Source organism: Panicum virgatum, chromosome 5K (assembly GCF_016808335.1).
Source record: "Panicum virgatum strain AP13 chromosome 5K, P.virgatum_v5, whole genome shotgun sequence".
Lineage (NCBI taxonomy): Eukaryota > Viridiplantae > Streptophyta > Magnoliopsida > Poales > Poaceae > Panicum > Panicum virgatum.
Window position 1 is genome coordinate 39,204,327 of NC_053140.1, and position 25,930 is coordinate 39,230,256.

Genomic DNA, 25,930 nt, shown 5'->3' on the forward strand with positions numbered 1-25,930 from the left:
CTTTTGCTACTAACAATTTGACCACTGGCTGCACTGTTCTGTGCACTTGAGACCACTATCATTGCATTTGGTGCTGCTGCAGAAGCAGTTGTGGCAGGAGTAGGTGCTGGAGTAGATCCTGGATTAGAAGAAGCTGTCTTTTTTGTTGCAAGTGGTCCTATTGTGGCCAACATCTTTACATATCTTGCAACTAATAGCAGTTCCAACCCTACACATCCTAGTTGGCTTAGGTTTTTCAGTTGATTCCCTCCTCCTTTCCTTCTTCGGCCGTCCAGGCATCCTCACATATGGGGGGCTTCAGGCTTTTCTCTTTCTGACACAGGCCAACTATGCATGCCCTCAACTGGAATGAGGTAGTGGTTATATGTTTTCTTGAACTCAGCAACTCTGAAACATGGTGCTATGTACTCATCTAATGTATGTGTCTTGAAATAAATGCAACTGATTGTATGACTCCATGTCATCACTACTATTGGCATAGGGGGGTTATATGACCTTCATCTTCGATCACTGTGTAGTCACCATTTTGGTTCCGAGGGCCTTCCACAAACACATCATCTAACTGTGCAGGCTGCCCTGATTTCATCTTCTTCTTGAACTCCTTAAACTTCTTCAATATTTCAGTGGCCTCCTCATCTTCGCCCGAGCTCTCATCATCACCAGCCACATAATCACTGTCAGAGCTACTGTTTTCAACCTCTTTTGCACACTTCCTACTAGCCTCTGTTGCACAATCCTTTGGGTCCTTTGGTTTGATGACTACTTGCATTGCACTTGAGCCCAGGTCAACATCAATATATTCGTGGCCATAGGTTTCTTCTCGCCCCAATTGACAGAAACCCTCATCACAGCCTCCCACAGAGCCTTCATCCATCTCTGCCTCAAAGTCACTCTCGTAGGCAATTGAATCTTGTGTACTTGAGGCATCTACATAAAAATCAGCAACACAACCATCATTTGTGGCATTGCTCACATCCATACATGCAATGTCATCCACCAGAGCTCGAAGTCCATAGCTCAATTCCTTTCCAGGCATTAACCAGTGCATCATCATGCCATCAGTTACATCACAGTGATCCTTTAGATGTCCAAAAAATTCTGGCAGTGAAGCCTTGTCTCTATCAGTGTGCGGCTGACTAGGACAGAAACCACCCGGTTTTGGCCCAGGGGGGTTTTTTGTCCGGTATTCAGAGTTCAGGGGTGGAGGATACCCGATTTCGTAATATGGGGTTGAAACTCGGACGCTTAAGACAGTTCGAGGTTGAAATATGGACTTTTTCCACCAGCATATACACTTGTCCCGGGTAGAGGCGGACCCACAGGGTAAGCAGGGTGGTCCACCGCATACCCTGGGTCCAGGCGTCGTTGGGTCCAAGCAGCGGCGGAACCAGAAATTTTTTGAAGGGGGGGCCAAGAGGCTAAGCCAACATATGGCCATGGCGGCGGCTGGCGGCGTTACTGCGACGTATGTACGTCTGCAGTTCGGCTGAGGCGTCCGTTAGTTTGTTATACCATTGCAAAAACGATTCAGAGTCTATGTGCCATGTCTGCGGCTAGGGGCGAAGCTACCTCTAAAATTATCATGGTGCAACTGTTAAAGACCATAAAAAAAATTAACAATACATGGTAAATGCAAGTCTAGCTAGTGCTAAATTTTTCATTACCCTGGTGCATCGGTACCAGGCAAACTGTACGTAGCATTAACCCTGGCTGCGGCTCCTCCTAAAATAGCTCTGGTACAGTTTTTTGATGAAGTAGAAACTGAAGTTGTGTTAAAAAATTGTTTCGTAAAACGGCTTCAGTCGCCTATGATCATGGTAGCCGCGGGAAGCCACAATTTTTTGCTCGCAGGCAAAACCGTTTTATGGCTTTATTCACGGCTCCCATGATAAAATCATTTTGAAAATGATACTTTGACAGAGCTTTCATCAAAAGTCGGTGAGGAAGCTACGCAAAACAGACTACTTTTTGTTTGTAGTTATTGCCTCTTAGACTATGTACTTGACTTTAATTGAAAATACAACGTGAGCTACTAGATATTGAATTTGCTGTAGAATCACTTATCTAATTATTTGTTGTGAGCTACTAGATATTGAATTTGTTGTAGAATCACTTATCTAATTATTTGTTATATACTGAAAAAAGAGGGAGGTTCAATTTTTTTTTCAGCCTTAGGGGGGGCCGTGGCCCCTGCTAGCCCCCCTGGTTCCGCCGTTGGGTCCAAGGCTTCTGTGTTTGATCTGTAGTGAAGTTGGTATTAAATTTTTATGTTTTCCTGTTTTATTTGAAATTTCATCCAATTTTTATGTTTTCCTTTTTTATTTGAAATTTCATTCACTTGTTACTCAGCGTTGACTGTTGAGAAAATCTTCCAAAATGTTTTTTCCTTTGATTTGAAATTTCATTCATAGATCCATACAGTGTGGTCTATTAATTTTTATGTTTTCCCTTAGAATCACGGTAGACGCTGCTAATTTGTGATGTAGTTGAAATGTCGTATAGGATGACAATTTTCGGGCCTATTCAATAGAGTGGAAGCCAATCGTTTGGTGTGCTGCAGTTCGGGATGACGGTGTTGCAGTTTGGTTTCTTAATTACAAATTAGTGGATGATAATGTGGATCACTGTAGTGGGTCTTGGTGACGTGGTTTCATAAAATTATAGAGAAATAGGCTAGTGAGTCTTATCTTTATAGGAGTTTAAGATATAGGTAAAAGCCTCCTTGATCCTTGGCGACGCTCAAGGTACAAATACTTAGGGTCTGTTTGGCAGAGCTCCGGCTCCTCCAAAAACGGCTCCGGCTCCGGCTCCTTTGGTGGAGCGGCTTTTTCTGGTGGAGCTGGAGCCGTTTTGGAAATGGTTTGGCAAAATAACTTCACCTATTAGATTGAGGTTGTGAAATGTCTAAATTGCAATTTCCTATATTTTTCTTTTACCTTTTCTTTCTTTTTTTTCTTTCTTTTCCCATTTTTCCTCTTCTTTTTCTCTCCCTCCCCCCTCCTCTCCTCCTTATTATCCAATCGGCCACCTCCCTTGCGTGTCGCGTCGCTTCGCCTCCTCCGCCTCGCCTCGGCTCCCGGCGTCCTCCCGCGCCGCCGCCTCCCGGCCTCCACTCCCGAGCTCCGCCCGCGCCTCGGCTCCCGGCCTCCGCCCGCACCGCCGGCACCAGGCATCCACCCGCACCGCCGCCTCCTCCTCCTGGGCCCTGGCGAGGGCAAGTCGGTCCAACAAACCAAAGGAGCTCCGCGGAGCCGCGTGGAGCCACGAAATCGTGGCTCCATCTCCGCCATCCCGCTCCGGAAATTTCGGGGCTCCATCGCCGGAGCCACGGGGTTCCACCCGTTTGGCAGGGCTCCGCGTGGAGCCGGAGCTGGAGCTCTTTTTGGAGCCCTGCCAAACATGACCTTACACTTGAACTACTAAATTGCTACAATTTTGATAGAATAAATGCCGTGCGTCTCGGTATAAGCATCTGGGTTCACGTCGGCACGCAATGAAGAAAAAGCAAGATGCAAAGATAGAACCGTAGTCATGCAAAATCTCGCGTCGTGCCAAAAAACAAACGCACACACACAGAGCCAACAACAGATCGAGCCATGCCCTCCTGCATCAAGATCTGCCTTGAGCCGTGCCGCTAGCTCTACCCACTACAGGTGTGAAACATTGGTTGTGCGGAAGGTACCCAGAGCCTTAATACATGTAGACAGGCAAAAATCCACCTTGATTAACCGTTCTTTGATACTTCCTCTATCTCAAATTGTAAGTCATTCTAAGAATCTTGGAGAGTCGAAATATTTCAAGTTTGTCAAAATTTATATGACAAGATAATAATAATTAGGATACCAACTAAGTATTAATGGATTGTTCGTTAATTATATTTTCATAGTGTATCTATTTGATATCATAAGTCTTTATAATTTTTTTCTATAATTTTTGTCAAACTTAAGATGCTTTGACTCTCCAAGATATGCTGAGGGAGTATGCTGAATGCTACGCAAAACAACCTTAATTACCAATATGGAGGGAGTATATGTAACCTCAATATTTTTTCCAAACATTCGACAAGTTTGGTCTAAAGGGAAAAAAAACAAATACTCCCAGTACTTGATGTGTTATGTTAACCTTGACAGATGGTACAAAATTTAATGCAGCTAAAACTATGATACCGAATAAGTGTTCTTGCATTTTTCATTAATTATATTTTCATACTATATCTATTTGATGTCATAATTATTTGTGATTCTCTCTATAATTTTGATCAAACTTGAAAAGCTTTGACTCTTAAAAAATGGAAATAACTTATAATTTGAAATGATGGGAGTATATACTTTTTCATTCCTTTAACTATATATCAGGCTCACTTGTAAAAAAACCAAATATACTCATCTCTGATCGGATCGGATATATATATATATATATATATATATATATATATATATATATATATATGAGCATTGCACGGAGATGGCAATGGAACTATGGAAGTGCATGCGTACTATATATTAGAAAAATATTAATATTTAAGGTCTCTAATTAATATTATTAGATAAATATTTAAATTAATTTTTATAACAAACTTATTTATAGATGCAAATATTACTAATAGTTTTTACAATTCAAAACAAATTAAGAAACTTTTAATCGTCATATAGGTACCATAATGACGTTTAAGAGGAATCCAAATTTTATAAGAACGATATGTGAACTTCACGTACTCGTGCGAAGCGAGCGTGAGACGAGAATGCACACTGCCGTGCACTGCCTCGCCGCCTGCGCACGATACTTTTCCCCACTGGCCATCCACACCACCAACCGCGGACGCGGAGAGCGTTGCACGGAGATGGCAATGGAACTATGGAAGTGCATGCGTACTATACGGCAGCCTGCCCCGCGCGCTACGCCCAGAGCAGCGGCAAAAGGAGTCTTCGCGCGTCCGCGGTCGCCCTTGGCGCGACGCGCGGCTGCATGCGGTGCAGCCGACCACCTGCTCTCCGGTGTCAGGTCAGGCCTCCCTGCAGCGTGCTGCGCCGCCTGCCCAGCCCAGCCCCGCCGGGGCCATGTGGCCTTGCTGCCTCGCGACCATGCGTGTTGCTGTTGTCTCTCCCTAGTGGAGATCGAGACAAGAATGTTGTGTTGAACTGTTGATTCGAAAAAGTTGGCCTGCACCTTGTATGACCAGGACTAACGTTCAAATGAAGATCCAAATCCTTTGGTTCAAAACGGATATATACTACACGGGAAGGACGTACACAAACAACAGTACTTAACCAAGAAACTATAATTTATCTCTACTATACTATACTATTTTATTCTGCAAGTAATCACATGATTTTATGCTGGGTGTTGACGTGGAGTGTGACACACATACATGGCAAGTCTCAATAGCAGATCTGAAACAAAGCTGAAACACCCCAAAAAAAACCTTGAGAACTATTGGTTTGGCACATTTTAAACTTGAGAGCAAGTGAGGAACAAAAGTATTCTAAAAAAAAAGTGAGGAACAAAAGTTGACATCATATATGGAAAACCGGAGGGGCTATCTGCTATTTACACCTCAACACGCCATGCCACTATGCCAGTAGGTTCTCAAGGGCAACACCCTGGATCCAAAGCATCCATCCGATTTGTATTTAATTAACAAAGACGCTGGGCCCCACTAAAAGAATTAACAAAGACCTAAACACTCAGTGGCTTCTGTTGCATTAATATTCCTTGACCATCAAGTTGATCGCTAATCATGATTAGCTCTCGTACGGACACACAGAGAGCGCGGTGAAGCTACCGCTCATGGCTCTCTAGGGTTCCTCGCCCTCTCCGCCTATATATAGCGGCCCTCCCTCCCCCTCACCTGCTCATCCACTCCGCTCTCCTCTTCTCTGCTTTCTTCCCCTAGTTTCTATCCCTACACTTCCAAGGGGAGGGAAACCACCAACCCAGAGCCTCTCTGCTTCGAGCATCATGGCTTACTGCGGCGGCGGCGGCGGCCGCCGAGGAGCCGGGGGATCCGGACGTGGCCGTGGTGGCGGCGGAGGCCGCTCCTTCATCTGCCCGTCACCGCCTCCTCCACGCCACACCGCGCCGCAGACCGCCTCCACGCCGGCGGCCCCGGCCGCTTCCTCCTCCGCGCCGTCGCCCGCGGCGCTGGCGAAGGAGGTGGAGAAGGAGCTCTTCGTCTCCGAGACCGCGCCGCAGACAGCCTCCACGCCGGCGGCCCCGGCCGCCTCCTCTTCCGCGCCCTCGCCCGCGGCGCTGGCGAAGGAGGTGGAGAAGGAGCTCTTCGTCTCCGAGACCGCGCTGGCACCGGGGCTCGCGCACCCAGAACGCCCGGGCCTCGCCACCGTGGGGAAGCTGATGATCCGCTCGAACCACTTCCTCGTCAACCTCGCGGACAACAACTTGTTCCACTATGTGAGCTACCCTTCCTCCTTCCCATCTCCCCCATCATGTACTAGTATCTTCTCGGTTCCATGCATATGCATGGTAGATCTGGTAGTGCTTGTGTGCGTATGACGTGATAGCATGCAGCGTGTGATGGTCTTCTCACGTTTTGGTTCTTGCATTTCATTTCTGTTCTTGATCCGGATCCGTCAGATCTAGTGTTTCTACTTCTTGTTCTTGTGGTTTCTCGTTTGTATTTGACCATCTTTGGAGCTTTGGCCCGTACTAGCTAGCACATGAACATCTTGAACTTGCGATCCAGTGCTATGCTGTGCACGTCCATGTACGCTAGCTTCTGTTCGAGGCCTGCGCCAAAGCCTGCGACGACCCTGCGTTTTCTCTTTGTTCCCGGTTTTTGTCCATGGTGCTTTTGCCTCGGTGACATGGGACTGCTATGCATTAATGCATCTTGCAAACTCTCTACAGTCCATGAGAGGTTGAGGTTTTTCTGGGATCAGCACCCACACCAATGGCAGGCTTTCTCTGCAACCTTCTTCTGCTCTACATATTTTTGGACGGTTGTTTCTTGCATCGAGGAAAGTGTGTGGACTGCAGATGCCCTGTACCGTGAAAGGCTCTTGCGCTGGCAAGCCTGAACACGAAAACGGAAAAATCGTTGGGCTGATGCGTTGGAAATCGCATCGATCTGCTGCATCTACATGCCGAGTTGCATCTTGTACTAGTACCTTATCGGATCCATGCATGTTTGTGAAGATCTGGTGTCTTGTGTGTGCCGAAATTTGGTGTCTCTGGGACTTGTTATAGTTCTTGTTTTTTTTGTTGTTGATCTGTCAAATCTCGTGTTTTTGCTGCTTGTTCTTGTTCCATCTGCTTGCTTTTTTTTGTTCTTAAACCGTCAGAACCAGTGTTTCTTAGGCTTGTTTTGTGCTTTCCATTTGTATTTGACACATCTGTGGAAAGTTGGCCCCAATTAACTAGCACATGAACACAATAATACTCTTGCAGTGCTATGCTATATATGCACGTACGTTCATGTGGGCCTTTTAGCTGTTTGTGTCTCTCTGCGCCAAATCTCGTGGGCCTTTTTAGCTATTTGCCTGGGTGATCGGTCCATGGGTGCTATTTGCCTGGTGATGGGACTACTAGTCATCTGGCCACCTCCTTTTTGGATGGCCTTGTTTCTAAGCAGTGGACTGAAGCGACGACCGTGTGGTCGGAGAATGGCAGCAGCAGTTTAAAATTTGGTTCGCTTTCGAAAATTTCTTATGATTTTGATCATCGAAGGTCTCCGGCCGGCCAGATTAGCTGGTTCTGGCCTTCTTCCTTAACTCTGCAGTTTTTTTTTGTTTTGAAAAACCTTATATACTGGCTATTTTGATCGATGGGTTTGTTTGCCTTTTTGCTTTTGCAATATCAGGCGAAAAAAGCTCCGATGATCTGGAAGCAGATGGAAGTAGAGACGGTGGAGGCGAGTCCTGCGCTCGCGGCTCATCTCCAGACCTCGCCGGTACGTACGTGTCGGGCCATCAGTCCGGCGTAGACACTTTTGCCAGTTCCATTATCACCTTTTGCTTTCTGTGATCTGGGTGAGATAAGATCTGTTCGCCTTTCCACTGATATACACTTCTGCAGTCAGTTACACTAGTACTCCTACTTACTCCGTATATGGGAGTCACCTTGTGCGCCGCTTTATTAGTCGCTTTTTGGGTGATTCGAAATTTCGACATGATATTTTTGGATGTATATAGTTGATACTGAGATGTAATAGTTGATAATAATGCATCTTTTTTTTTGTTTACTTGGGGGTCGTTTTGTGCAACTGAATGATTGATCACTAGACATTCTACATGTACACGTGCCACTAGTAGCTGGATTAGTGTTCGTGTTCATTTTTTCACGAAGAGGTGGTTTTGGTTTGTTTTGAATCAAATGCTACTCACGTAATTAGCATAATTACATATATATTTTTTTCCGAATGAAGTCCCAGATAGTTGTCAAATTGGTCACTGTGTGTAGTTGCCATTATCATTTAAACATTTCGACTTGACTTTGTCAATTGGCTATATATCTAAGTTCTATTTTAGTGCCACATTTAGAGTTAACTTGCAATTTGGAATGCAGGGAGTACTAAAAAGTATACTACATTTGGCAGGTTGTCCTATAAGAGCAGAAAAAATATGTTCCCTTTGCATGTAAATGTCTCTTTTCATTTCTTGGTCTAGTGGTACATGCTGTTGACAGCTGTCTGTCTTTCACAAGGCTAGGTTCTCTCATGCACGCGCACTGCATGCTCACTCTCCGAAAAGCTTAACTATTCCAATAATCATACACGTCTCGGTCTGACCCGTTGTTTCTATGACCATTTCACGTCACAAGAAGACACAGGTGTACTACTACAAGAAGACCAGCAGTAGCCATATCAGGAATGGTAAGGATGATGCCAACAACGACTCCAGGATCCAACCCAGGTCGCCCTTGAGCAGACAGAGCCTGACCTTCGACGCCACCCCAACATACCACGCTGGTGAGCACGGCCGGGCATAAATGATGCAACACAGCAACACTACTATTCTCCACGCACATCCACCTGACACAAAGTGTGAATTGGTCTGATTTCCATCAGGAGCCTTCTACGAGATCGACCACGACAAATTGCCCCCAAAATCGCCAATAATCCATCATAAATCCGTACGGGTGGTAAAGGTGAGGTGTTTATTTATGGGATTTAATTGCTGCTCGCAATTTCTTAATCGGTTATGATCAAGTTTTGTTTCACCTGATGTCTGTGCCTAGGTGAGCGAGTGCGCGGACCTGGACATGATGCACTCCCGCGATGCCAGCTTCGGCGCACCGGTGATGCGGCAGGTGCTGCGGGAGGAAGCCCGCAAGCACATGGCTGGGCGGGTGCCGGACGGCAGCGTTCACAGGTTCCGTCGCCGGCACAACGCGGATGGTGCCATGGAGTACTGGCTTGAGCCGGCCGAGCTTGCTGAGGTACGGCGACAGGCCTGTGTGTCTGATCCATACTGGGTGCCACCGCCAGGATGGAAGCCAGGTGATAATATGTCCCTCGTGGCCGGCGACCTTCAAGTCAAGAGACCGGTTGAGGAGCTCACCGAGGAGGTCAATGCGGTAAAAAGGTATCCATTTTTCTACTCCTTTTGTCTGTCTGCACTCTGTAGTATGTAGTTTTGTTGCAAATCAAGCCACCAGTGCTACAACCCTGTTAAGTTATTACATAGACGAAGGATTTCTTCTGAGTTTTATGTTAAGTAATTCTTGTGGTGGTGCGTGAAGGCAAACAGAGCAGCTAATGTGCAAGGACAATGGGGACTTCGATGCAGAAAGAGCCTACGATTCATTGAAGGTATGCAAAAGATCAGCTCCTATTCCAGTGCAGGAGAATATTTTTCTTTTCCAATAATCATACACGTCTCGGTCTCACCCGTTGTTTCTGTGACCATTGCACATCACAAGAAGCCACAGGCGAGCAAGTACTACTTCAAGATGACCTGTAATAGCCATAGCAGAAATGGCAAGGATGATGCAAACCACGACTCCAGGATCCAACCCAGGTCGCCCCTGAGCAAACAGAGCCTCACCTTTGACGCCGCTTCCTACCACGCTGGTGAGCACAGCCAGGCATATACGATGCAACGCAGCAACAATAATATTCTTCATGCACACATTCCTGACACTTGTGAATTGGTCTGATTTCCATCAGGAGCCTTCTACGAGATCGGCCACGACAAATTGCCCACCAAATCCCCAATCTATGTTAAACCCATACGGGTGGTAAAGGTGAGGTGTTTTCTTTCTGGGATTCAATTGCTGCTCTCTCAATTTATTAATCAGTTTGTCTAGCATATGTTTGATCAACTTTTGTTTCACCTAATGTCTGTGCCTAGGTGAGCGAGTGCGCGGACCTGGACATAATGCGCTCCCGCGATGCCAGCTTCGGCGCACCGGTGATGGGGCAGGTGCTGCGGGAGGGAGCCCGCAAGCACATCGGCGACACCGGCCTCATTGACCAACTGCTGAAGCACATGACTGGCTGGGCGCCGGAAGGCAGCGTTCACCAGATCGGTCGCCAGCACAATGCGGATGGTGCCATGGAGTACTGGCTTGAGCCGGCCGAACTTGCTGAGGTACGGCGACAGGCCTGTGTGTCTGATCCATACTGGGTGCCACCGCCGGGATGGAAGCCAGGTGATAATGTGTCCCTCGTGGCCAGCGACCTTCAAGTCAAGAGGCAGGTTAAGGAGTTCACGGAGGAGCTCAATGGCCTGAAAAGGTATCTCCTTTTCTACTCCTTTTGTCTGTCTGCACCCTGTAGTATGTTGTATATGTAGTTTTGCTGCAAATCAAGCAACCGGTGCTACAACCCTGTTAAGTTCTAACATAGACGAAGGATTTGTTCTGAGTTTTATTCTTGTGGTGTGCGAAGGCAAATGGAGCAATTAATGTGCAAGGAAGATGTCGACTTCGATGGGATGAAGGTATGAAAAAGATCAGCAGATCAGCTGGTTTACCCAGTTACAAAGCTACTAAGTCTTTGCTAAGTTTGTTTGCTGCATTTAAAGAAACAATCTTGCCTTTTATTTTCAGGAATTGTGTGAAAATGTGGTTTTGATGAATCGTGAGCTAAAGGAGATTTCATCCTTCAAGGTACATTCATGCAGCTAGCTATGACTTTGACAATATCTTTGTTCATTTGTAACATATATTCCTTTGCATATTTTGCATGCACGCCGTGTAATTCCTATTACAGTTAGTGAACCACTGTCTAATATAATTTCAGGAGCATATAGCTAACAAGAATGATAAGTTAGAGCAGCAGATTACATATCTCTCCAACTCGTTCCTTTCTTTCAAGGTAGCTCTTTGCATGTCAATGCACTGTTTTTGTTGATTTTGCTCAGCCTGTGCAAAAATGTACGTTTGCCATCATCTATGAGTTGAAGTAAACAGAATTGGGTGGTGCAGGATCAGCTAGTACTGGCTCTGAAGATGGAAACAGCACGTCAGCTAGACCTGGCTCCTAGTGAAGCTAGCGCTGTTCCCCGCAAAGCACTGTACGTTGGTTCGGGTGACCAGATGATGCCCCGCCGGACAGACCGCACAGTCAGGCCGGTAAGGAAGAGCGGCGTGGGCAGGCGGATGTTTTCCACATTCCATGCTGATACATCAGATTTGGATCCCCTGTTTAATGTTATTGGTCCTGTACAGGTAAGACACTAATTCTTTCTTTCCCAAACGGCATTTTGTGCTAATAAATCAAGTTCTTCTATAAATTAATATTTAATACTGTTTTTGTTTTACGCAGAATGTTATACATTGGCCCTTAAATGGTTCTCTTCCAGTAATTAATGGAAATTATGATCAGTGTATCGGGCATTTAAGGCTTTATTGTTGTGTCCATGGGGAAGCCTTTGATGTCAGTTCTCTATTGGGCCCAAAGAAAGTCATATACAGTACTGCCAAAGCTGGTAGTCTTTTCATAAGAGTCACATTGGAGGACGAAGATGGCAGTCACGAGTTCAGTCTGGTAGTGGACAGCAGAGAAGGGTGGAATTATGATTGGATTAACAAGTATGGGGTATTTGAGTACAACAATTCATCTTCAAACCCATATGTCATTGATGGAGCAGTTACACATGTTGATTTTGAATCGAGCTACAGTAAAGAAGGATTATGTCCTCACGGGCATGGATTTACCCTTCTTGGTCCGCCAGCTATTCAGGTTGCGTGCAAGATTTTGTCGGCCTACAAAGGGATCCTACCAGCACCTCCTCAGGTCCCATTTGCATGTTCCATATTTGTCACTTATCTTCTAGAAGCAATGAAATTGCCTGATGTTCATCGTTTCACCAGCCTTTCTCTACTATCTCCCACCGTGTGCACCTTGGATGATTTAGATACTAGACTTTCCATGATTATGAGGAGGTGGTCTCGGCTTAGTGTTCCACAAATCCATTTTCTTATTCGACAGATGTATTCTCAATCAGCAGTGAAGTTAGATGAAGCACAAAATCTAGAAGCACTTATGGATGCCGTGGCTATTATACCCTTCAATAGTATTCCTAAACTGGGTGGCAATGTAAGAACTTGGAGTTGCTATGCAAAAGATGATAGCTGTGGTAGACCCCATCCTCTCAGCCTCGACTTTCTCAAGCAATGGCCCTACAATGAAGAATTCATTCGCCTGCTTCCAGAAACAAGGAAGGTGAACATGGCTGTAGTAGGTCCTTTGGCTTCGAGGATAAATCTGAAAAAAATGGGCATTAACAACTTGGTCAAGATCGTAAAGCCAGTTGCTAGTCTTCGTCCAAGAAGTCAGTTGAGTTCCACACCTAATGCGTTGGCACTACTTGCTTGGTTGAAGAAAGCCATGCGGAAGGCGTAGACATGAAATGTCTCGCAGGAGGAGCTAATTATTGTACTAGTAGTTTAATAGAACTACTTGTATACTAGCTTTAGCAGTAATTGTATGTTTTAGCAGTACCAGTTCTAAGTGTATACTAGCAGTAGTAGTAATTGTATATTAGCTTTAGCTAGCTTGAAGTGTTGAATGCAAAAAAAATGTTTGCTGCCTTTTATAATGTTGTCACATCATTTTTGTTCTTTGTTGTCACATCCCTGAGGCTGTCCGCAGTGGGAGCGCTGTCCGACGTGCTACGCCATTTTCAGTTGGCTTTTGGAGCGGTCTTGTTTAGTTGGTGAAATATTATTGGTTTTGGTGCTGTACCATATTTCATTATTACTTGATAAAAAATATCTAATTATGAACCAATTAGATTTAAAAAATTCATTTCGTGTTAATTAGTTAGACTATATAATTTATTATTTTTTCATCGGCATTTAATGCTCCATACATATGTCCAAACATTTGATGTAACTGTTACGGTGGAATTTTTTTTTATCTAAACAGGGCCTAAAAATTGCCGATCGTCCGCCGTCGTCGGGGAGACGAGGCTCTGCTCCACCTTGGCCGCCGCGGACGCCGAAGCAGGAGTCCCGCCCCCATGGCGAGGCGGAGGCGCAGACGCGGGCATGGCGAGGCGGAGGCGACCCAGTGAGCCCTCTCCGCAGCGGGACGGAGGAGCGGGCGGAGCGCGGCCGCTCCTCGCCGGCGCCCCTGCCTCGCGCCCTGCTCCCCGGCTCTGCTCGCGGCGTGGGTGGGCGCGGAGGCCGCGGCGCTGGCTGCCGCCGCCTCCATGAGCGCGGTGGCCATTTCGGTCTCCTCGGCGAGGCCCGCACCGCGGCGGGACAAAGGCGCGGGCGGCGCAGCAGGCGAGCAGGCATGTCCGTGGCAGAGGAGGAAGGGCGCGACCGGCGTGCGGGAGGAGCAGGGGCGCCCACCGCGCGCTCGCGGCTCGCGGCTCGCCGGCTGCTCCCGCGTGCAGGGGATAGGGACCCGCCGCTTGGCGAGCTCGCGGGGCCCCTGCACCTCCGCGTCAGCTCCGGCCCGCGGGGCCACCGGCGAGCAACGGCGGCGAGTCAGGGAGGAGGAGGGAGTCATGCCGCGGCGGCAAGCCATGGAGGAGGAGGCCGCCGCGCGGACCTCTGCCGCTACGCCGGTGGGCCTGCGCCGCCTCGCGCAGATCCGCAGGATGCCGGTCGAGCTCTGATTCGAGGTCGCCGCAACCTCTTCTCCACCGCGCGGGCTCCGATTTGAGGTCGCCGTCGCCGATTCGGAGGGCCGCTGCCGAGCCGTGCCACCGGGGAGCGCACGCCTCCGCCTCACCTCGCCCGCGGCGCGGCTGCAGGGGAGGGGCCTCGGTCCGCCGCGGCCCGCCTCGCCTCTGCGTGCCCGCCATGCCGCTGCTACCGCGGCTCTAGTGCAGGGGAGCCGCCTCGCCCCCGCGCGCTCGCCACGCAGCTCGCCGCGGCCGTGGGGGCGGCCGGAGCTCGAGGAGGCCCGCCATGGAGGCCGGCGGAGCTCGAGGAGCCGAGGAGGCCTCCAGCCCACCGCTGCGGCCCCGCCGCGACCGCGGCCTCCGTCCCGCTCGCCGCCGGTGAGGGAGGAGGACAGGAAAGGGGCGCGTCGGCCGGAGAGAGAGAGAGTGGCGTCCACGTGGAGATGGGGTAAGAATAAAAAAAGAGATTTGCTCGACGTCAACCGGTTGAGAACTTGTGTTCCTGTCAATGGACGTTGCTGTTGGTTGGATGCGAGGTCCACGGGGGAAATTGCCTCACGCGTGAATATGCTACCAGGCCCACTAGAGGCTTCTTTGGGCCATGTTATAAAAATAGCCCATTTTCCAAAGAAAACAAATAAAACAGCCCGTGAATATAAAAGTGGCTCATATTTCGTTTATCCTTTTTTCTAACCGGACCCTGGACCACCATCAATCATGTCAAACTGCTAATGGTACAAATAGCGGTGCCGTATTGATTTTTGTTAACGGGCGCGCAACAGGGGAAAAGCGGACCCGTTAAGATATGTATATTAATCATTTGCCCGCAAACGTTGGATGCAGATCGTACGGGCGGAACAAGTGTTTGACAGATAATAAAATATCAAACGTTTGACGCGGAGACACATCCAAACAAAAAATATGACAAGTGGGCCTTATTACTGGTAGTTGGTATAGAGTAAGAGATATAAAGAATGACAGGTGCAGAGAAACTGAGTATAAAGTAGTGAATTTCAATAACCAAACAAAAATATTATATTTTAGAGATGAAAATAAAATATGATGAGTGCAGATAGCCTGACTCCTCATCATCTCTAGCCCTTGACTATAGATGTTCATGCAGTCCGGAGCCCAACAACCTGCCCATGAGCCCGGTTTTTTGGCCCGGCCCAAGCCCGGCCCGACCCGACCTGTACCGTGCCCAGGGTTCACCAAACCGGTGGGAACCGGTCCGGTTTGACCGGTTACCAGTCAAACCGGCCCGGCCCGGTTTGACCGGTTACCAGTCAAACCGGCCCGGCCCGGTTCCGGTTTGCGCCGGTACTAAACCGGCCCAAATTCAAAATTTAAATTTAAATTTTTTAAAAAATGAAAAATTCCCAAAAAAATTCCTAAAAATACTTTAAGGTGCGACGAATCTAATGGTGTCAAATTTTCTCAAAAGTTCGTTCATTTAGTATAGTTTGCGGGGATTTGAAGTTAAACAAAAAAAATATGCATACAAAAGTGTACAAATACAATGTAAAAGTAGTAAAAAAAGAGTTGGAGGGTTCATTTAGGCTAAAATATGTTATACAAATATTTATTTAGTATACTTTGCGGGCATTTGAATTTAAACAAAAAAAGAAAAAAATTTGAATTTGACAGGTTACCAGTCAAACCGGCCGGTATACCGGTAGGAACCGGTTGAACTGCGAAATTTGAATTCCACCGGTACCGATCGGTTTCCGGCCAAACCGGACCGGTATACCGGTACCGGACCCGGCCAGTTTGGCCGGTCTGATCGGGAATAAAAACCCAGACCGTGCCCGGGCTAGCCCGACCCGCAAGCATGGGCCGTGCTTGGGCCGCCCCCTCAGCACGCTGGGCGGCACGGCCCGGCACGCCTGATACAGGCCGGCCCGGTAAGGGCCTGTTATTTTCCAGCCCCATATAAAATGAGAAAGCAAACTGCTAACCCTAGTCACTCCTCACCGTCTCATCCCCACCCGGCCACCCCCCACCTCCCCCGGGCGCCGCCGCCTGCCAGTCTCTCGCCCTCCCCAACGCCCACCTCCCTCTCACCCTCCCCGCGCCGCCCCCATCCTTCTGCGGCGGTGACCGGCTGGCGGCTGCTCCTTCCTCTCCTGACTCCTGCACCGCCGCGACGCTCCGGGCTCCCCTCCTCTCTGTGCCGGCGCGCCGCTCCCCCTCCTCTTCTCCACGCCGCTCGCCCGCTCCGCTCCCACTCCACTCGACCGAGCTGGCGAGCTCCTCTATAGATCCGTTCGTGGCGAGCGCCGGCGTGGTGGTGTCGGCCGGCGGGGCCGGCGGGCGTGACTGCCAGGCTCGGGGTGGGGGGGTCGACTGCGCCCCCCTCCTGTGGCCACCAAGCTCGGCGTGGCTCGGCGCCTCGGCGGGCATGGATGGGCGGCGGCGGCGTTGGCCGGCGAGCGTGGCCGGCGGTGGCGTGGCTGGCAGCGCGACGGCGTCGGCAATTTCGATTTGGGAGTGTGGGCGGCGGACGGCCCGAGCACAGTGAAGGCACCGTGCTTTTTGGGCCGGCACGGCCCGAAACAGGCCCGTGGGCTCGTGCTTGGGCCGAGAGCGTGGCACGGCGGGCAGCACGGCCCGGCCCGTTAGCCTATTCATGCCGGGCCTAGCCCGATCCATTCGTGCCCAGGCCAGCCCGGGCTCGGGCCGGGCTGTGCCGGGCGGCCCGAATGACCATCTATACCCTTGACCATGGAGTGGTTGAGCCCGAACACGGTGTTGGGACCGACCATGGGCGACGTCGGCATGTGCGGAATGCAGATGCGTGTCCGCAATCGAGCTGTACGCTGTCCTGCTTGAGCGACAGCGTGTGCAGCTGACAGCATCGTCGGGGCGACGGATCTGAGCAGGTCCGTGTAGTCCGGCACGGTCTTGGTAGTGGTCGAAGAGCTTCTGCGGGTACTGCTTGAGCGCGAGCACTCGAAGATTGGCATATAATCTACACCCCAAAATCTAGTAACTCTTGTCCACGTTAGCCATGCTACGTCCCTACTTCGACAAATGCATGTTTTTTTTTTCGGAAAGCATGAGCTGGGTCCCATCTGAAATTTGCTGCAGATATATTAGAAGGTAGAAGAAAAATAAAAAGTGTTAGACACTCGAAATTGTCAAGGTGATTTTTAGCACACGTTGGAAATGTAACCTTAGCCGAACCTCTGTTATTGTTTGTTTCCATCAATTTTTTTCTAGTCCCTGTCACATCAATTTTTTTTTACCATTTAGAAGTATTAAATAAAATTTGTTTATAAATTTTTTTGACATATGGGTGCTAATTTGCGAGACGAATCTAATGAGCCTAATTAATCCATGATTTACTTAGTAACTATCCACTAATTATAGATTAATATACCTCATTAGATTCGTCTTGCAGTTTAGCTCCAGGGTTCTGTAGTTAGTTTTGTAATTAGACTTCATTTAATACTAATAAATATCAAGATTTTTTTTATGTGACATAGTCTAAAATTTAGCCTCTGAAATCAAACAACCTCTTAGTCAAACCTCTACCCTTTAACCTTGGTCAGACCTCTGTTCTTGGAACGTTTGGCTAGACCTCTGTGTTTGGACTTCTGCTCGTGGACCTCCGCTGTAACGACCCGACCCGAGATAACGGCTAAGATCTATTCTACACGTTGAGTAGACCACACCTGCTAATTAACTCTCTTGCGCTTTCGTCCTCGCTTCGCGCAAAAGGATCGATCCGGAGTTACTAACTTGGTCTGCCTCTCGTTCCGTTTCCGGTATGGGACTAAACTGGGAAGTACTGTGCCGCTGCCTCTCGTTCCATTTCCGGTATGGGACTAAACTGGGAAGTACTGTGCCGCTGTTTCAGTAACCGCGGCGCTACAGTAGCTTTTGCTACAGTGCTGCCCATTCGGTCCGACCCAAACGGCCCACGGGCTGTGACAATCACCCCCCGTTGAGGACTCGACGTCCTCGTCGAGACATCGAACCAGTTTACCCATACGGGACAAAGGAGCAGGATCACCTCTCTTGGACCACGTCACATACGTATAGTGCTAACGATCCCATGTGCCACGTCCGTGGTGTTCATTGGCAGCAGCCCATGTGTGTCCGTCCACATGCTGTTGGCATCTGTGTTTCCACGCGCCGACGTGCTCATAAGCTCTGATACCCCTGTAACGACCCGACCCGAGATAACGGCTAAGATTTACTCTACACGTTGAGTAGACGCTTTCGTCCTCGCTTCGCGCAAAAGGATCGATCCGGAGTTACTAGCTTCTCGCGACCGGCTATTTAACTTGGTCTGCCTCTCGTTCCGTTTCCGGTATGGGACTAAACTGGGAAGTACTGTGCCGCTGCTACAGTAACTGCGATGCTACATTAGTTTTTGCTACAGTGTCGCACATTCAGTCCCGCCCAAACGGCCCACGGGCTGTGACATCCGCCAAAACCATGGTAATGTTACACGGCAAATAGTTGCGGATGAGCGGGATATAAGGTTGGTGAGGAAGGCAACAAATGACTAGGAGGGTGTTTTGGAATAGGGACTTAAAAAAAGTCCCAGGGACTTTTTAGTATTTAGAAGTATTAAATAAATGTTAATTATAAAACTAACTATAGAATCCTGGGGCTAAAATGCGAGACGAATCTAATGAGATATCTTAATCCATGATTAGCGAATGGTTACTGTAGCATCACTGTAGCAAATTATGAATTAATTAGGCTCATTAGATTCGTCTCGCGAAAAAGCACTCAGCTGTCAAAAAACATTTATAAATAGATTTTATTTAATACTGTAAAATAGTAAGATTACTTTTGATGTGATATGGACTTCTGAAAAAAGTTTGGAACCAAACAGAGCCTAGGTTTAAGAGTCGACAATGCATTGTGATACGGTGACCAAGTTTTTTTTTTTAACAGAACGGTGACCAAGTATTGACATGACATTTTGTTCACAAAAGAGAGAAAAGATTTAGGTCTATGTTAAATTTCAGATTAGATGACATCGTTTCATGTGACAGTTTTACTTTTACCCATGGCTTCGTTTCTCTGTTTGTTCATGATATGCTTAACAAAAGTAGCCCAAGTGGAGACGCATTTCTCGCTTAACAAAAGTAGCGGCGGAGATGCATTAAGTCTTGTTCTGACCTGGTAAGGCCACATTTTCTTATTGAAGGTGACATGAGTTTTTTTTTCCCGCAAGTTACATAAGTCCAGCACGCCTAATGTGGAACCACGATGTGGATGTTTTTTTTAGATTTCATTTTAGATCAAATAATAATTGATCCGGTCTCTGCATTCGGTGAGTGCAGCCAAATGGTTAAAATTTTATAGTTCAAAGTTTAGTTGGCTAAAATTTAAGAATAAACTGTAGACAACTTTAACTCATTTATGTGGTCTAATAAATTAATGTTTTAACGAGTTTAGTTAAACTTTAAACAACAGTGACACTTTTGACTACCTATATAGTCTTAGAGCAGCTCCAGTGTTGTTTAAAAGCGAATTCTTGGGCTTCTTCAATCGAACCATGCACACTTGAGGGCTCTAACCCGCTGTTGTTAGAAAAAAACGAACTCTGCATAAGCGCTGAACCGAGACCATAAAAGAATAAATCTCATATATGCATGAGACGGAGAGAGAGAGGGAAACAAAACATTCAGATCGTCCACGTGGCCATGAGATAGATAGAAAATTATTTTTTTATATATCTGTTGGGTCCCACAAGGTTAAGTAGGTTGCTAATCCGCCAAAGGTGCGGCTCCGGCTAGAACCGTAGCACATATACTTCTTCCGTCTTAAATAGTCATTTTGCCTTTTTAGCTTACTGTTCTTATTATACATCTGCATAAATATTATGTCTAGGTGTATAGCAAAATTTTTGTATCTAAAAAAGCTAAAGCGAGTAATAATTTTATTCCACTCTATCTTTGTTTGGTGCTTTCAAAGACAAGTAAGCAGCGCTGATCACTAAAAGGCCGAAAAGCGCACCTAATCTGACCTGCTCCATCTTCTGCATGTGCACTGTGGGAAAATGGTTTGATTGATCTTGTACTTAATTTGGTTCCTTTGTATTTGAGTTACTGACGTGTGGGGCTGGATCTACTTGTTCTACATGTTCTTTTTGATGGGTACTTGTTCTACATGTTAGTGACCGGGACCAAAGTTGGAGAAAACTCGGGCCAAATTTAGGGAAGACTCGTCGGCACTGGTCACTGGATAGTAGTGACTCTCTGGCCGGGCACTCTGGCACGGCTTTTTGACCTCCTTGACGCATGCACCCATCGCACTCTGCTGATCAAAGCCTCGGAGGCACTCACGGGACGGGATCGGACGTCGTGATCGGAGGAAGGGTATGCAGGCAGACGGCCAATCAAATTAGATGGGCGGATGATGTCGCGATCATGCCAAAGAAGGATCTTGGCCAATGGCCAACCGGATTAACCCCGGCGGCTGCGCTTTACCACTTCCCGTCCCAATTAGTAGCACCACCCCGCATCGTTCGCTCCCTCACCACCACCGTACCCCGAGCCGGCAAAAGAGAGGAGAGAGATTGGCGCCGCCGCAGCGCGCCGGGGCAGAGGCAGGCAGCCGCGAGAAGACAACCTGCCAATCAGCTAGCTCGACACCGGCGTATGCATCGCTCGCTCCTCCATCAATCCATCGCAGTCCCCATCGGGGATCGGGCTTGGCCATCACTTGCGAGAGCCTCTCCGTCGCGTACGGTCCACTCTGGCCGATCCCCTGCCGCGCGCACTGCACGCCGGCCGCGCATGCATGGTGGTGCTGGTGGTCACCGAACCGACCTGGCCACGCCTTCGCAGGCGCAGCGGCTAGTGGCGGACACGGCCGGAGCGGGCACCGCCGCAAAGCCAAAGCGCTCCGCTTCCCTTTATCCCCTTTTCTCCCCCTATCCAGATCGCCGCCGGCGCACGAAATATCTCCGTCCCGACGCGAGGTCGCCGATCCGGTACGGTACGGTGGGGGTGGAGCGGAGCGGACCGCGACGGCCGCGTCGCGTCCGCGCGCGCGCTTGCGACCGAGCACGCCGCGGCACGGCGAGCCGACGGGCGCTACGGCGGCCTACGCGATCGGGGGGGGGGGGGGGGGGGGGGGGGGGTGATCACTGCCTGCCGCTGGGCGAAGGGGGGCTTTGGGCCCCTCCGGTCCATCTGCCGACTTGGGTTGACGGGTTTCCTTTGCGTCGAAAGCGACCGGCACTCGCGGTGATTGTGCCGCTTCCGGAGGCACGCGCGGGACGGTGCCTGTGCGGATCCAAGCAAGCTTTCCCGTCGGATGGCCATGGATGAAACCTACTGGTAGTGTCTGAGGCTCGGCAGCCAGGAGCAGGCTCGTGGGATACGATACGATCATGCTAGACATGATTCATGGGCCATGCATGACATTAGCTTGAAAACAGTTTGACCAATTTTTTTTCTTTTTCTCGTTGCTCTCCATACTCTAAATGGGCAGGTTTACTTCACCAAAGAGGTAAATCCACTTTGGCTGATATATGTACTGATTGAGCATCTCCAACAGGTTAGCTAAAATTTCTAGCTAAATGGAGAGCTAAAAGACTAGTTAAAAAAATTAAAGCTTCTCAAAAGGATAGGAGATCCAACTCCTTCTCCAAATTAACTCTCCAAATCACCTCCCTCTCGTTCATCTCTCTCGTTGAGCTCCTGCCCTACTCTGCCGCGAGCACTCCACCCCGCGTGAGCGCCGCCCGCCGCGCGCCTCCCGAGCTCCACCTGCCGCGAGCTCCGCCGCCGCGTGCCGCTCGAGCTCCGCTGTAACGCCCCGATATTTTGCCCCCGTGCGGGAACTCGATATTTTGCTCCTGTGCTTGGTTACCGTGACCAATTTGGCCACGGCACCGCCAGAGCGCTGTGCGCGCCGCGCGTCTCATGCTGCCGCTCACCACTGCACCTCTCTCCCTCTCCATCGCCTCTCTCGCGCGCAGGTGCCGCCGTGGCCGTGCCGGCCGAGTGTGACATCCCGGAAAAATTTACTAGTTAAATCACGCGCTAAGTTATTTTCAAAATTTATTTTTCATCGTTGAGCTCATTTAATTCTAAAAACTAAACCCCTCCCTAAATTTTCCGCTGTCCTGACATCCAATTCCCATCGTCGTTCCATTTTTCCGCCGACCATACCCCTTCCTTTTTCTTCCCTCGTCGCCGACCCGTCCCGCGCCGCTCAGCGGTTTGTCGCCACGAGCGACCGCCCGCCACGATCGCCGCCGGCGCGCGCTCGCCCCTTTTTCCCTTTTCCCTATTTTTCTTCTCTTTTTCTCCATTTCTTTTCTCTTTTTCCTTTTCTTTTTCCCTTTTCTCTTTTCCCTTTTTCCATTTTCTTTTTCTTTTCTTTTTCTCTCCCCTCTCTCTTTCCTTCTCCCTCCTCTGCTCCGCTCCCGCGCACGCGCCCCGAACGCCGCTCGCCCCCCTGCTCCGCCCGGCCATGCTCCCCGCCCGGTGCACGCACGCCGCCCCGACCACGCTCGCCTCCTGTGCGCGCGCACCACCCCGGCCTGCCCGTGCGCACGCACACGCATGCACGGCGCTCGGCACGTCGCGCCGCGACGTCGCTCGGCCGCGCACCGCCCGACCCCGCCTGCTCAGCCGCGCGGCCGCACCGCTGCTGCCGCGCGAGCCGCGGCAGCGCGCGCACGAGCTCGCCGCACACCCCACCTCGCTGAGCCGCCGCGCGTGCCGCTCGCCGGCCACCCCGGTCCCGCTCACCCTGCTCCAGACCCGCCCATGCACTGCTCCACGTGCGCTCCCCGCGCCGCCGTCACTTAGCAACAACACCCCCTGCTCACCGAGCTCCACGCCACCGCTGCCATCTCCACATGCTCGCCTCCCTCTTGCCCGCCGTGCCGCTGCCCGAAACGTCGTGTCGACGCCGCGAATCACGCGCCACGCCGCTCCGCGACGCCGAGGCGCCATTAATGGCCGCCGAGCCCGGCCACCGGCGTCCTCCCCTCGCCACCGCCATTCCACGCCTATAAATAGGCACTCCGCGCACCCCCGCCCCTCCACGAACCCGCTCAGCCCCCACGCGCCCCTCCTCGGCCTTGCAGCACCGCTGCCGCAGCCACCTCCGCTCGCCGCCGCCTGCTCTCGTCGCCCCACCTCTCTACTCCGCCCCAGCTCGAGATAGGTAGAGCAATCGGACCCCCACCTCCTCCTCTCTCTTTTCCCTCTCCCCCTGGCCGCCGCCTTCGCCCTGGGCGCCCGAATCGGGCCGCCGCTGACGCGCCACCGCCCCTCCCCTGTTTCCCAGCGAGGGGAAAAGGGAGAAGACAGGGCATATTAGCCCATAGCACCCTCCCCTTTCTGCTATTTGTTAAAGAGCCCCTCCACCCTATTGGATTTTTCCAAAAGAAACCCTTTCAACAATTCTAATTCAAAATAAACCCTCCCCTCATAAAAACTTAATGCTAAATAGACCCCTGACCTTTCCAGAATGACCCAGATGTTTCCAAAAATTATAAACCGGCCCCTGTCTTCTCGAGATTAATTACAAATAGGTCCCTAACTCATTGTTTAACCCCTAAACCTCCATATAACCTATCATTTCATGCGCCAAATAATCTCAGATCGATCTGAAACTTTACCACACCTCTCATGTCATAGTTTTGGCCAGGACATGAGGAAACCACTCAACAATATTACTCCGAACTCCATATCTTAATTATTTCCGATTTAAGTTCAACAATAAAACTTTTATTTCTTTTTCTTGATTGTGTGTTTGTTTGTATGTGTCGTAGACCACGGTGTGAACGAAGGAGAACCCGTTGACGAGCAGTACTGCGAGCCAGCGAACGAGGACCGGTTCCGCAACCCCGAGCTCGAAGGACAGTGCTTCGACCAGGACCTCCCCGAAGGCTTTGAAGACGGCAAGTTCAATCCCATCCTTTGATGCATGCTTTTGTCCTAGTTTTTATAAACACAACCTATTGGCCTGTTTTACAAAATTGCATATGTTTTGCCTGCTGAAAATACGGTTGGATAGCCACCCCTTGATTTGTTATAACCATTCGTTGACCACCTAGATTAATGTCTGAATGTGTTTTGTTTGGACGTTCATCGCTGCTAGAACGCTTAGGTTCTTATCCACAATACAACTTGTTTTTATAAAGAAAAGGTGTGTGTGTGTGTGCGGGAAGGGATAAAAGTGGAATTTTCGAAAGATGAGTCTAGACGGGATGGATGGCATTTTTGTGTGATTTGCCGCTTGGTGTGCTCGTGCCTGTGTGGCAGGGCAAGGAATGGAGATATCCATCTTGTCACCACTAAGGACCGAGTTGGTGTGTCATCTCACCTAACTCCACTATCGTGCAAAACACTCGACCGTTGTATGGGCAACGGCTTAGCATAAACCCCACTAGTTAGTCTGATAGCCATCAGGAGAGCTGAGAGCAACGGGTGATCAAGGAGAAGGGATTAGCTCTGTGTGACTTATGCCCCGGTTAAAACCTCTGTGTGATAGGTCAATGGCCCCTTGGTGCATCCCGTGATGGCTAGTCAGGTCTAGCTAAGGTGGGTAATGGCTTTGTTGGGATCTCCACCGACACTAAGGTGATCGAGTTGCGGTACCCCGCTTGTGGGTAAAGTTGCACACCTCTGCAGAGTTAAGAATCTATTCGAATAGTCGTGCCCACGGTACTGGACGAGTTACGGTGTGGTCACATAACTAGTGTTTATTTTGGGATGGGATGGCGTGAGTTGTTTTGGAAATGTGTCCGGCAGTTGTGCCGTGTGCTACGGCGGATGAGGAGTCCGGTAGCAGCTTAAAACTTAGATCCTGTGTGGATCAACCCCTCGTGTTACTCGGTACAAGAAAACTGGTTTTGAAAAATGCTTTCTTTCAAATGAACCCCTTCATAAAATATTGATTTCTGCAAATCAAACCCTAGCCTTATCCTTGATTTACCCTGTGCATTATATTCTGTTTTTACCCCCTCCGTGGGTGTGGTTGGACTTGCTGAGTACATTTGTACTCACCCTATTCTTTATTTTTACAGAAGAAGATCCAGACTTTGTACCTGACGACGTTGAGTAGGGGTACCGTCCTGCTCCCAGCCTTGCCTGTGGATTAGGGTAACCCGCAGGAGTTACCGCATGGCGCAAGACTCTGATGACCTTCTTTTTATATTTAATATCGTTGTGTGTGTGGATTGTAATCCTCGCGATAGTGGCGCTTCTCTGCTCACTACCGTGTAGAGTTGTACGGTAATGAACCATCTGATGTAATAAATGTGTCATCAGCCTCCTGGGACTGATGTTTGTAATACATTTAAGTCTTCTCTTGTGAGGGGACGTTTCAGGTGGTATCAGAGCCATAGGTTGGCCGTAGGATGTGACCCTAGGAACGAGAACCCTTTTCCAAGCCTTTCCCATTAGGTCCAACTCTGTTTAACCTCACAGACCGTTTTTATGCAAAACGGATTCACCTAATCTTTGTTTTTCATATGGCTGAGGAAGGATGGACCCAGGGCAATTGCCAAGCTGCACCTGGCTTCCCCAGCCTGTTGATCAACGCCCTGAAAAGCCATGGCGTTACGAAACGTCCAAGGTACTATAGCAGAGAGTACGAGCATCATGGTACCCTCCGCTGCAGGGTGATCCTGGTCATCGCCAGTAGTGATCGCTACCCCGACATCCAGCCTTGGCGAGTGACCGCTACGGGGTTTAGGCACCAAGACACCTATCCCTTGGCCATCAGAAAGCCGCTCTGTTACCTGTGCCGGATTTTCGAAGAACACCTAGCCCCCATGCCAATGAGGTTCTTTCCGCCGGCCATCAGAACCCCAGTTTGGGAAGCACGCATGAGAAGTCTGGAACGACGCCGCCATGAAGAGGACCCTCTGTACCAAGTGGCTACTTACCTAGCCG

At 49.5% G+C, this 25,930-nt stretch overlaps 1 protein-coding gene across 1 annotated transcript; it reads left to right on the forward strand.

Annotated features, from left to right (window-relative positions):
* The first annotated feature begins 10,322 nt into the window (after nt 1-10,322).
* Nucleotides 10,323-11,115, forward strand: LOC120710672 (protein AMEIOTIC 1-like). Its single transcript, XM_039996281.1, has 3 exons — nt 10,323-10,693; nt 10,847-10,898; nt 11,008-11,115. The coding sequence occupies exons 1-3, from the start codon at nt 10,335-10,337 to the stop codon at nt 11,083-11,085; spliced, it is 489 nt and encodes a 162-aa protein (XP_039852215.1). The 5' UTR covers nt 10,323-10,334; the 3' UTR covers nt 11,086-11,115.
* Nucleotides 11,116-25,930: the final 14,815 nt, after the last annotated feature.